This window comes from Oculina patagonica, chromosome 8 (assembly GCF_052425735.1).
Source record: "Oculina patagonica isolate OP01 chromosome 8, crgOcupat, whole genome shotgun sequence".
Classification (NCBI taxonomy): Eukaryota; Metazoa; Cnidaria; class Anthozoa; order Scleractinia; family Oculinidae; genus Oculina; species Oculina patagonica.
Window position 1 is genome coordinate 19,201,367 of NC_135765.1, and position 13,078 is coordinate 19,214,444.

The 13,078-nt window shown below is 37.8% G+C and overlaps 1 protein-coding gene and 1 long non-coding RNA gene across 3 annotated transcripts in view; one reads left to right on the forward strand and one right to left on the reverse strand.

The window, feature by feature from the left end:
* LOC144662882 (uncharacterized) overlaps window positions 1-13,078 on the forward strand; it is an 84,310-nt gene that overhangs the window by 56,436 nt on the left and 14,796 nt on the right. The gene's annotated exons all lie outside the window — the stretch shown is intronic.
* LOC144662782 (fibroblast growth factor receptor 1-A-like) overlaps window positions 1-13,078 on the reverse strand; it is an 80,488-nt gene that overhangs the window by 56,001 nt on the left and 11,409 nt on the right. For both annotated transcript variants that reach the window (XM_078523699.1, XM_078523700.1), the window contains exon 2: window positions 4,952-5,308. In XM_078523699.1, the coding sequence (XP_078379825.1) occupies window positions 4,952-5,308 (357 nt within the window). The remainder of the gene's footprint in view (window positions 1-4,951; window positions 5,309-13,078) is intronic.

The following is a 13,078-nucleotide window of genomic DNA, read 5'->3' on the forward strand; positions in this document are numbered from 1 at the left end:
AAGATGAATATAATAGATCGTCTGATAACTTTGAGGGAAACTTGTACTCTTGGAAATGCTTTATAGATATTTCTCCCTGCAACCATTGTGAGGTAAACTTCTTCAACTATCCAAGGGAAGTGAATAGAATAGAACGCTTCGAATTATCTACAGTGAGTTTACTGTATTCGCTACTTCTTAGAAGCAAAACATTGGGTGAGTGGCGTAATTTACTTCTGTTGCTCAAGCACTTGTGTTCTAGAATAGTCATTTTTAAATTAAATGTAAATACTTCATGTCAAAAAAGGTAATTTTTGGGCAAATCGGCCTGTATGTTTCTGAATTATATCCTCTATTGTACAAATAAACTTAAATAAATTCGCACGAGGCGGTACATTATGTGAAAGTACATACAGAAGGATGCAAAGCTTAGCAATATCTTTTTACTGTGAGAATGTTTCCATTGTAGTCCTCTGTATACTCTGCGGTCAACTCACCAGCACGTATTCAGTGTTGGTCACTTGTTTATTTCTGCCATGCAATGTAAAACACTACAGTAGGACTGTACTTCATTGTGCACTTAGAATAGTATTAAATAAAATCAAATCTGGATAGCATGTATATACTCAGTAAATCTTTTTTATATTTAAGTACAACAGGGGCCATGAGCTATAATTATGACCTGTGCCAATCACTTATGCTGTGTGCAACAGAGCACTGTTGATATCCTAGCTACACTTTATTTTGAGTTTGCGATATATTTATTTTTTGGCATGCTCTTTTTGTTCATAATTTGAGAATGTAGTAGCCAACAATAAATCATGTGAATGTGCCAGAGAACTCCTGAGCTGCTGATCCATCATAATTTCTCTAACACATGTACAGTCAAATCTGTATCATAAATACAAATGTTGTATTGATTGAGGTGCAGTGGTCTAAGTGTAAGTTGTCGGACTCTGGATCAAGCAGTTCAGGTGTCAACTCTTACTGGTGTCATTGTGCTTGTTCTTGGGCAAGACTACTCTCATGGTGCCTTTGATGAACCTTTACTTTCATCTTATCCAGGGGGAAGTATAAATACTCCTGGTTGCTTAATCCTACTTAGCCAGGATAAGCTTGCTTGATGGGCAACTAGACTTGCATGCAGACCTTGCCTTTTTGTAACAAGGGGATAATTATGAGGTCACACAGGACCCTTGCAACCATTGTATGCGTATTTATTTAAAGAGTATACACGAACTGCGAAGCCGACAACAAATACAGTCAAACCTGTACCATAAATAAAATTGTTGTCATAGTAATGGGGTAGTTGTATTGATTAAGGTGCGGTGACCTAATGGTCAGACTCTGAATCGAGCTGTTCAGATGTGAGCCCAGAACAGTGTCATTACATGTATGTGGGGGGAGTGGGGAGGTTAAACCTGATATGCTTTGGCCTGATGGGCAAGTAGGCTTGCATGCAGACTTTGCCTTTTTGCATCAAGGGAGCAATTTTGAAGCACATTTATGGGAATTAACCCCTTATGGAAGGAGAAAACTGTCTCCAATAGGGTGTCTGTTTATTTAGGGTGGTACTTGGAGCTGGCTTGTTTACAGTCACATTAAGTTGACACAAGATTAGTCCCAAAATTGAACTCTCAATTTCATACACATACTGCAGATGCACAATGTACTGCCAGTGATATTCTCTAGAAAGAGCCACTGTCATATTGCATATGATACCATATTTTCTTGAGTAGACGCCAGACCCCGACTCAATGTGGGCTTCATTTAAATGCCGGTTCAAAACTGGAAACGTTTGATCAAGGTCCCAGTGTTTGTTCGAGGTCCAGGTGTTTCCGTTTATGAACTTAAAACTTTATACCCTTAACATTATTTACTTGTTCCCATGTTGTGATAAAAATAACTAAAACAAAATCACGGGGCCAAGAGAAAAACAAATGGGTGAAATGAATAAGAAAAATCTCGATGATTTGGTAAGTGCAGAATGCAATATGGAACAATTGAAAGTATGATGTTTTATATATGTTCGTGTTTATTTGCTTTACTTTACTTTCGGAAAAACTGTTCACAGGCTACTTGTATTCTTTCCTAGGTGTTCCTTACGTTAATCTTTGCAAACGTAACACGACACTTTCGTTCGTTTGTAACAAAATACTTTTGTTTTCCTTGAAAATGCCGTAACATGAAACTCTTGTTTTTTGTTTGTTTTACGGCGACATCGATGACATTTGTTTAATTTAATTAAGTTACGGTTTAAACTGCACGAAAGACGATTCTCAAAACTAAAGAACAAATCTAATCAAAAAACATCTTTTTCGAAAGGGTTTTTAAAACGCAGTACAGCTAGGATATTTGTTTCCTGGTTATCAGGTGTTCACGCCGAAAATCCCGGTGCAAGTTTTTGCATACCTAATTACGATTTACGAAAGCGCTGTGAACACGTCACACGCTCACTCAAGCATGAAGCCGAGAAGCACGTAGTGTGAAGATTTCTTTCAAGAAATGTCGGAACCGTCACGAAAGCATGTTCAAACACTAAAGCGGCAGAGGTTTTACAAAATAAAACGGAGGTTAGTTCAACCGATGGAGAACAAATAAAAGGAAAGGAAGTGACGGATGTAACATGATATTGTTGTTTTTTTCTCGCAGATCGCTGTGATGCCTTTTAAGTCTAATTAAATTAACGCCACGGATTCTACAGGAATTCAACCGCATTGAAAAGCACACCACGTTAGGCTTTAATACAAAATTTCTAAACACGTCACTGTTATTTTAATTTTCGATAGCTTGAATTTCAGTTTGTTATTGAAACAGCAAACGAGATACTTTTGTTTTTGTCAAAAACATGTAACATACTTTTGTTTTTGTCAAAAACGGATGTAACATGATGTTTATGGTAACGTGATTTATTTTCTGCAAAGAAGGCGACATTGATTATAACACAGATGTTATCAGGTTATCAATTAATTATGAGATGCTAGATCACCTTTTCTAAGAAAACAGCATTGCCATATCAAGAAATATTTCACATGATCTGCTATGACGCCTTACTGTCTAATTCAATTAATTTGTGGTTTTAACTTGGGGCCACGGAGTCTACACGAATCCTTCTGCAGAAGAAAAACGCAATGTTCGTGATGAAGACTGATCTGCGCATGCGTTTAGCACAAAGTATTTTTTCCAGAAAGAATTGTACCACAAGGAGAGCATAGTGCTTTCTGAAACAAATATATACCTTGAGTTCTTCAATTGTAAGTATCGTAATGGACTCCCCGATTTACCAAGGGCACACGGTCAGGTGCTCTCCATCCCCTCCCCCCTTTACAGAAATAATTAATTAATTGATATTAATTAATTAATTGGTGATTAAAAGTTTACACCGCGTTAGCGGTTTAGTGGCTTAGTGGTTTAGTGGTTTAGTGGTTTAGTGGTTTAGGGGTTTAGCAAACGCCAACCCACCAAACCATCACAATAGTGCATTCTGCACTAAAAACTACTCCTACCCAGTTTTGCTGCTACTTGTGGGCCAGTTTCATAACATTATCAGTAAATAGAGTGAAGGACTCTATACAGCATTCAAATGGTTTTCTTATTTTAAGAAACAGGAATACTGAATGCTGGCTGAAGCTGGATGTCTGAAGTGTTATTACCCATTAAAAGACTTAGTTTTAAAAGGTTTATTACCTGTATTGTAGTCAAGGAAGGTAAAACTGTATAAAATTCAAGGAACTAAATCCATTGATCACCTGCACCATCTTGTTGACTTTAATTTTTCTGTATAAATTTTACATTATTTCATGTAAATAAAGCTTTTTTCGGAATAAACAGCTGAGATATATTTTAAGCCCATGGCGTGTATGATAGATTACAAGAACATGAAGAATAAAAACAACAGTTAAAATCATTTCAATCCTTCGCAAACGGCAATAGCAACCTACATGTATTTGCAGCTCTATTAATTCAAACATTGCAGACATTTTACTATTCAATTACGTTGTTCTCATCATACCATGTATTCAAACGAACGTATTCCATGAATCGCCGTTCCTCTTCGTTTTTCGAGGATTCTTCGATCGTTGCTTCGATTGGACAAGAAGACGGCAGCTTCGTTGTAGGCATCATCAACAGCGCCGAAACCTCATCGAATGAAATAAATATTGAAGTATTTGCATACAAACATTGCCCTTTAGACCGACGGAAAACGGCTTTAAATTCTCATTATAAGAAACGATACCGCTAAATTGCAATGTCTCTTCGTTGCGGCTCTCTTCGGTTTTGCCACCGGGCAAACTAGACGAAGAATTTGTCGAAGAAATATCTTTTATAACCCTGTAATTCTCAGTATATTCTCTCTTGGAACACTCGAAGCTCGAAGCGACGATGCGCATATGACGTCACGAACCAACTCATGCGTAAATCCGCTTTTCAGTACAGTCGCTGGCTCACTTTAGACGTCCGAGTAATGGCGGACGGGTTTTCCACGATTTTCGGCAAGCTATTTCAAGGCTTATATCGCTCGCAACGTTCTAAATTCTAGCGCGCTAGTTAAATTTAGCCTTATTAAACAAATTGACTTTAGAAAAAGACGAAAAGAAAAACAAAAATTTTGGTCATAGTAGCACTTTAAGTTTTAACCGATAAATGTTAGATGATGTCCTCATTGAAGACTATTAGTTTTGTAGTATATTTCTCGCCTCATCAAGAATGCAGCGATAAATCAGTGTTGAAAAGTTTGACAAAACCTTCGCTGATTGCTTCAGCAACGAGTTTCATGCGTCTGTACTCTTATTGACATAACAATTAGCCAATCAGCGCGCGAGAATTCGCTCAGTTATTGTAAAAAGGTTTTTTTAGGGAGTTCCACAACATTAACAAAAATAGAATCATTGAAAGATTCTCGCAAAATAAGTTATTCTAAATTATCCAAAGTCTAATTATAAAGTTCATTTTTACATTTTGCAGTTCATACCTGTCACAATAAGTTGAACGTCACTGGACATTTCTGATCCTGATGTTGGAACTAGTGCACAGCGAAATTTCGTGTTGTCTTGAGATGTGACATTCACAATAACAAGAGAGGCATTTCCTTCCACCTTAACTCTTCCTTTGTAAACAGAAGGTATATTTGGATGATTCACAACACTGCCATCACTCTGTTGTACCAGCATCTCCTTGAAAGCACCACCAGAGACTTGGACACTATAGATAATACCAGCCAGCTCCGCTTGTTTGTTATCCACACTGTAGTCCCACACCAGTTTGGCATCACTTCCTTTTTTAGCATAGCTTGGATTAGGAGGTTTCAAGGTGAACTTCAAAACCCCTTCTAGATATGTGAAATAAATAAAAAAACATAAACACAGTAAACATATTTAGCTGATTTATAAATACTTGCACGTGATTAATCAATCAATTTAATGTTATACGAAGCCGACAGTGCCAGACTGTCTCGCGTCAGGTTTTGCAGCTCGCTGAACATAAAAGTTTCGTATTTTTGTTAACCTTTTATTTTTGTGTATTTTACTCCGATGGTTTAGCTGAACAAAACCCTTTTTGACAACTTAGCTTCAACAGGGTTTAATCTACGCCAGTGAAAACGTTTTTAGAAGTTTAGGCCGCGGACCTACAATTCGTATTTATTACCAGTTCACTATCGTCATCGTTCCTGTGAAACGTACTAATAATAAGTAGACAAAAAATGCTAATTAATACAAATAGTAACAACAGAACGTAAAAATGTGTGAATTAACCCTATTCAGACCGGGCTTTTTTGGACCTTCTCAGACCGGGGGGGGGGGGAGGGCTACGGAAGCTCCCCCTATGTAACATCCAGAATATTTAAGCAATCACCATGAAACTTATAGGATGTATTGTATGTCCGAAACTCTTTCTTTTGGTATACGTCACGTGGGATGGTGACATCACATCACGTGACAATTACATCATGATGTCAAAACAGCCGCCATCTTGGATCCGCCATCTTGGATTTCAAATTTTTTTCAAAATGCCAGAAAACCACCCAAAATCACTGCAAAGTACTCAAAATAAATAAAAATGTGCTTTAAACCCGTAAAAATGTAAAAATAATTCAATTTAAGTTGAATTTTATTAACAGAAACACGCAAAATTACAAATTTGGAAAAACATGCCTGTCAAAATGCCGTTGCCATGGTGATGTCAAGTTCCTGACACATCTTCCAACCCTACCAAATTGTTGCCAGATACATTTTAGGAAAACTCAGAAAGTTTGGCAGCGTTTGGTTAAATCTTAAAAAAGTTATAAAAGTTAAAAGTCAGCGCGGGCCTCAAAAGCCCCCCCCCCCCCCGGGTCTGAATAGGGTTAAAAGGATAATTTTAGATTTACATGGTGTAACTGCTGATTGAGGCAAGGTAGTTCCTGTTGAATATGGGTTAGTTAGTTAACCGTTACATCACTGGGACCCATAGCAATCAGTGTCCCCGGGGCTCCCTCCCTACCACTTCGCCCGCATTTTAATTTACGATGGCGTACATAGGCCATTTTTCTGTCGTCACTCAGAAAAAGATTCGACACTTAATTAAGCGCTATTGTAATGATTTAGACATCAACTAGTTTTTTCTTCTTTTAAGATTGGTAACCTTTTTGGCGTAAAAGATCCTATCCCCGGCGGGCTTCGTTCACGTGTAGTTTATAAGTTTGCATGTGCGGGCTGTAATGCCTGTTATGTCGGCGAAACCACCCGACATTTTTCCACACGCGTACGTGAGCACTTAACCAGTGATAAGGCCTCTCACATTTTCAAACATCTTCAGAATTCTGAACGTGTTTGCTCCTTGTGTTCAATAGATTGCTTTCATATTTTAGATCACGCCTCTACCAGCCTTCAACTCAATATCTTAATTAGCATTTTTTGTCTACTTATTATCAACTTTCTGTGCTTTGTAAATCATTCAACTGAAGATGACAGAAGTTATGTCGAAACATGTCTTGCAAACTTAAAAAAACTTACATACTTACACTAACGCTCCGCTGGGAGATCAACTCTGCCTTTTTTGTCGTCTAGTTTGTCAGTTACCAATTACCCGAGCATCAAACACGTAAAAAATATGTCAAAAATTTCAAAAATGTCAAGATTTTGCGCGCAGGTCTGTAAAAGCAAGTAAAAGTGTTTATTGAGTTCGTATAAAGCCAGTTACGAGACTTGACGGCATTTGTACCGTTCACCTGATTAAATTTCCAAACACGGATCAGACTCAAACTGTTTTTAGAAAGTGTTATCCAACATTCTACACTACCGTTTCTAACATAAGACATTTTGGACTTACTGAACCTCTGCCATACGTCTACTTACTTTCTATACAACGGGAAACAATTGTACGCCGAACAACCATGGACTCACCATATCTTCACATATCCTCCTCGTGCCTCGTGGCACATAGGGCCTTACTCGCCATATCTACTCCATGCATAATCTATCGTGCAAGCTATTTTCAACGGCTGACTCCTAAAAAGATAGTCCACTAATTTAAAACAAACGCCTCTTAAAAGATGTCAAAAAATACCGCCATCTTATAAACTACTTATTAGAGTGAATTCGTGTAACCCGTTTTTTATATGCTAATGGGCCGTGTAATATTTTAAAGAGCTGTACAAGAAAACAGAAAATTGCAGACAAATCGTAAGTATTTGCATGTGGAAGTCAGGTTAAAATTCAAGCATTTACCAATATGTAAAAACCAAAACAGATAACGGGGCTTAAAAATTATCATGCCTTGAATTGTCTTGCGATTTTAGATAAACATTTTATATTCAACATCGCGTAAAGAAAAACAAATTAAACTTGACTGTAACGCAATTCTGCGCGCGCAGTCCAATGGGGAGCTTTAGCAAATCACGATGACAAACAACTTTTGTTTAGCAAACAAAAGGTTTAATGAGCAGGAAAATAGCTGTGCATGTGTTCTATTACTCCTTGGCAAATTTATTTCCCGTCTTCTGAAAAACAACAACGTGAAATGACTAAATCCTGCGTATTTTGAATCAGACCGCTAATTTTTCAATTTAGGTTGAACATGTTCTTGAAGTGCTGAAAGAAAGACACTTCCTGTTTATACTTATTTTCTGTATAACTATTAAAGTGATTTCTTTGAGGTCTTCTGACCACTCGTGTATTTTTTTTTATTGTACACAAACATTAGAATATTATACGACTCATCAACATATAAAAAACGGGTTACACGAATTCACTCTATTCACAACGTAAACAGATCGACGAACGGATTAAAAAACAGAACGAATATTAGAGACGAGCCTGACAGCCAATACCATCACGGTGAAACTGAAATTTAAACGGTCCAGACTTAATTGACTTCCAAACATTTCTTGCTTGATTCTGAAGATGACTTCCGCTTTGGTTATGGAAATGTCAATCACTAACAAAAACAAGTTTCAGAAGTACATGTACTCTCACCTGGACAAGCACACTGTACGAAACAAAAAGGTTTGCAATGCTAGTTTCAATTTTAAAATGTCTAATTAGCGGCCTAATTCTAGTTGTTTATTAATTTGCATAAGTCTTGCACGAGAGATAACTGTATAGTCTGTGTATTAGTGATTATTTCAAAACAGATTAATTGCTATATGGGACCATTGGAATGTGAGGGAGAATGAAAAATAAAAGAATGGTGTCCATTCACCGAATAAGCAAAAAGGTAATCTGTTATAGCGGATTGGTTTTTGCAAGTAAGTTTGGTATCATAATTTACTTAATTTTTTTTTCGATACGAAGTTTTCAAGTATTACCTTATTATAGCGGAGCTCCCAGTGTGCGGAGCCCCATAGGCAGGCAAATGGTATCCTATCGAATCGAGAAATTTTGGTTGTCGCGTACGTCCGTCCGGACGTACGTACGCACGGATTAGGCCTGGGAACGAGCTAGGCTCCTTTGGCAACCCGCGTCTTTTGGCGGGAAAAATCATTACTAAGTTTTATAATGATTTCTAATCAGCTATAAGCTTATAGTAGGAAGTTTTAAACGCGAGGGAAAGAATCATTCTTAGCTCTTGTTGACAATGTCGACAAACGAGAGCGTTGTAAATTCTACTTCGAGGAGACAGGGCTTATGCGAACTACGACAGGAAAGAGAGCGTGAACGAGCCCGAGGCGAAGGAGTAGCCAAGAGCAGCACCAAAAAGAGCATCAAAGAGCCCGTAAAAACAGACAGAAAAGCAGCGAAGAACAGCGAGAAACACAACGAGAGAGGGCCGGGCAAAACCGCCAGAGAAGAAGCGAAGAGCAACTCGAAAAAGAGCGGGAGAGCAAAAGAGGCAACGAAGTAGCGAGGAGCAACGCGAGAGAGAAAAACAAAGAGAGTTCAGAAACAAAACGAACGACGTTTTGGAGAATGTTAGTATTAAAAGTTAAGTTATAAAATAATAGGCTTATTCATTTCGGGAAAATTTGACGTTCTTACTTCGGAGTTTAGAATTTTCAAAGTAAATGATTAATCAGCGCCATATGCTAGCATTTTTCAACTGACCAGTAGGCATTCGCTTCTCAAATGTGGATTCTGCCTGGTTACTTTCCCTTAGCTTACTGAACTGAGAAGTTTGTAGTTTGGTAAGAGTAAATATTATCGAGAAACAGGTCTCCTCTCCAATTTGGTGTTTCCGGAAAGCGCTACTAGAGGCCCAGATTACCTACTCCAGTTTGTTGGAAGTAGAAATACAGTATTACTCGTCGATATGCTGTCCGTTTAAAGAGCTCGTGATCGGTTACTTTAAAAATATGGTAACCGGTGCCCCGGTGGAGTATGATAAATCATCTTCCAAGCTAAATATTTGGAGAAGTAAAACCATTTTTACGAATGTGTTAATACTCGACGCTCTTCAACAAAAGAGGTGGATTGATTTGCGTTTCACAATGTAAATAGTTAACTTAGATTAATTTGCACAAGAAATGTTTTCCTCGATGAAATGTCGCCAAAAGTTCGTATATTTGGACACTTATTTCAGTTTCATTGATACTGTCTGAGAACTACGTTCGTCTTCATTTTTTCAAGAGCCATTACAATGTAAACATAGGATAGCAATTAATACACAACAGACAAGTTTATATTTACTCTACATTACAAAACCATGTAAAAACGCATGTTGAAAATGCAGTGCTTATTTTCGCGAAATTGTGCATTTGTACTGAAGCTTACTGAAGCTTATGAAGTAATTCAAGCTGATGTCAAGGGTTAGATTTCCATGGTTAAATACTGAAAGTGGCAGGAGTTGCCCAATGTACAGATATCAAAACAATTGAAATTCATTTGATGATAATTTGATAATAAAAGTACGGGTCATACTCGGTGTAAAAGGTATGTGGAGTTTTCTGTTTGTTTTGGAGCCATTGTTTTTCTCTACGAGAATAACAACAAGAAAGAACAGCATGACTTTTGTTATTTAAAAATGAAACTTTATTCACCCCTTTGGGGACCGAGAGATTTTAATTTAGTCTTACATATTCTAAAATGACTCGTGCATCTCATTTTATTTCTAATGTACCTGTTCATTTATGCACGCAACTGACAACATAGACAAACAAACACTGGGTAGTGTCTGTATTTGAAAAATCCAGTCAACCCTATGGGACTCTAAGAGATTTTAATTTTGTCTTAAATTTAGAATTTTAATTTGTTATTACATGTACATTCATCCAAACACACAGCATACACTGCAAAAAGCAACATGTTGTAGTTGTTCAGGGGAGACTAAACTGTCCATTAGACCACAATGTCAAGTTTCCATGGGAATAAACAAACAATAATTGAAATTGATTGATGTATTAAATTGTTTGCCTACAGGTGATGTGCAGCAACTACCCTGTGGTGCCAAACAATTGCATGCATCAGAGGATTTGGAAAGGATTTATATTAGACGAAGGATTTATAATTTCTGACAATCAAGGATTGGGAAATTGTATGTTTTTTTTTTTTTTTTGCGCTGGTGGAGCAACTCGAAGTTGTGAAAGGAGTCAAAATGTCAGCAGAAGAACTACTGGTAAGAGTCAACTTAGTTAAATTAAAGAAAACTCCAACTTGTTACAGCGAAATCCATTAAACCATGAACGCCTAAGATTATTTCTGGAATGTTTATTGTTCTACAACCAATCAGATTCGAGATGTTACCCCAACAAGCCGCGACAGTAATTAGCTAAAAGGTTTCGATTCTTAAATTGTTAATCGGCAGTGACCTGAAGATTTAACGTAGACGAAAAAGTGGTTTCGTGATTTAAGAATAGAAACCTTTTAGCTAATTGCTCTTGGCAGCGGTTTGTTGCGGTAACGTCTCGAATCTGCTTGGTCATACATGTAGAACAATAAACATTTAAGGAATAATCTTAGGCATTCATGGTTTAATGGATTTCGCTGTAAGTCAGTGATCTGTACATCACAGCTATATATTCATAATGCCAGACAAATCCTTGGGACACCTTATTGGTTTGCATGAGAACCATAATGTGGCAATTATCACTGCTTTTAGATAAACAGTGCCATTGAAAAATAGGTACCCATTTGGGGATGTCATTGTTTCATGCTACATAACATTGCAAAGTGGGTGAGGGTGGAAGTACTGAATTATAACAGAATTTCCATAAAAATCAGACTATGCAGCAAAAGCTTAATAGCTTAGGAGTACATTTCACACCTAAGGCATTACCTTCTTGTTTTTTTTTTGGGGGGGGGGGCTGCCCCAAGAAAATTTTACAAATTTTGGCCTTTTCGAATGCATTTCCCACATTCTGACACTAATAATTATAAAAAAAAATTGAGAGCATTTACATTCAATTATTTTATCTGAATAAAAAGCAGTGTTTTCAGGAGAAAAATTACATGCACCATAATATAATTAAAAGATTGAGACTGCACGGACAGTTACTTAAAGTTTCACGCACGAGGCGATCATCAGACTGTGCCGTTAATAGCAGTTGAAAGAAAATTTAAACTACATTCATGGAGGGCGGTTTGAGCGATCCTGCTTTTGATTGGCTGCATAAAACTTGTTTTCGTGCCTGCACTTGGTGATTAATTCAGATCTTTTATTGAGGAGAGTAGATCTGTCAGCGGATAGAATGCAGAGCTTCTCTGTCAGACACAAATTGCAGCGAGACGGGTTTCCCCTGTAAGAGCTTGCTCGCGTGACAATTGACCACTTGATTGAGAAATCGGTGTTTTTGTCTCTTTGGTCCCAGATGTACTTTGATAGGACAGTGTCGTGGGAATGCTTACGATGCTTGAAAGAGACCTTGTGGTTGTTATATCTAGTTTTGAAGCTGTGCTCCGTCATGCCAATATAGACCTTCGATTCGCCGGAAGTGGTGGTGACAGTTGCTTTGTAGATGACGTTGTTGACAAGGCATGCACCGTCAAGAGGGCAAAGGTCCTTGTTTCTGCAGTTGCATGATTTAGACTCGACGTGTGTGTCGTTGTTTGTTAGGATCTTGGCGTTGTGGCTCTTGATGATGCTTGCCATGTTACCCGTGCAACTATAGCTGACCTTCACATTATTCCTGTTGAATATCTTGTGCAATACGTGAAGCTCTGCATTCTATCCGCTGACAGATCTACTCTCCTCAATAAAAGTTCAGAATTAATCACCAAGTGCAGGCACGAAAACAAGTTTTATGCAGCCAATCAAAAGCAGGATCGCTCAAACCGCCCTCCATGAATGTAGTTTAAATTTTCTTTCAACTGCTATTAACGGCACAGTCTGATGATCGCCTCGTGCGTGAAACTTTAAGTAACTGTCCGTGCAGTCTCAATCTTTTAATTATAGTATCCCGCTCTGCATGTATTTGCATCGAGCACTCGTACGATTGTGTGAAACCATTTACATTTTTCTTTGTTCATGCACCATAATATGTGTTTATTTGGTGCGATTAGCCAACAGGTGTAATGTTTATACGAGTTGAAGGGGAGGCGAAAGGGGGAGGGGTGTAATAGTACATTAAGGCTATTTTTTATCCTTGCAATTTTTTTTAACACTCATACAATTTGCACAATAGCCTGTGGCATGGTTCGGATGTACCATTATGATAGCTACATGCTGTAGTTTTAAATAATGTAATGTA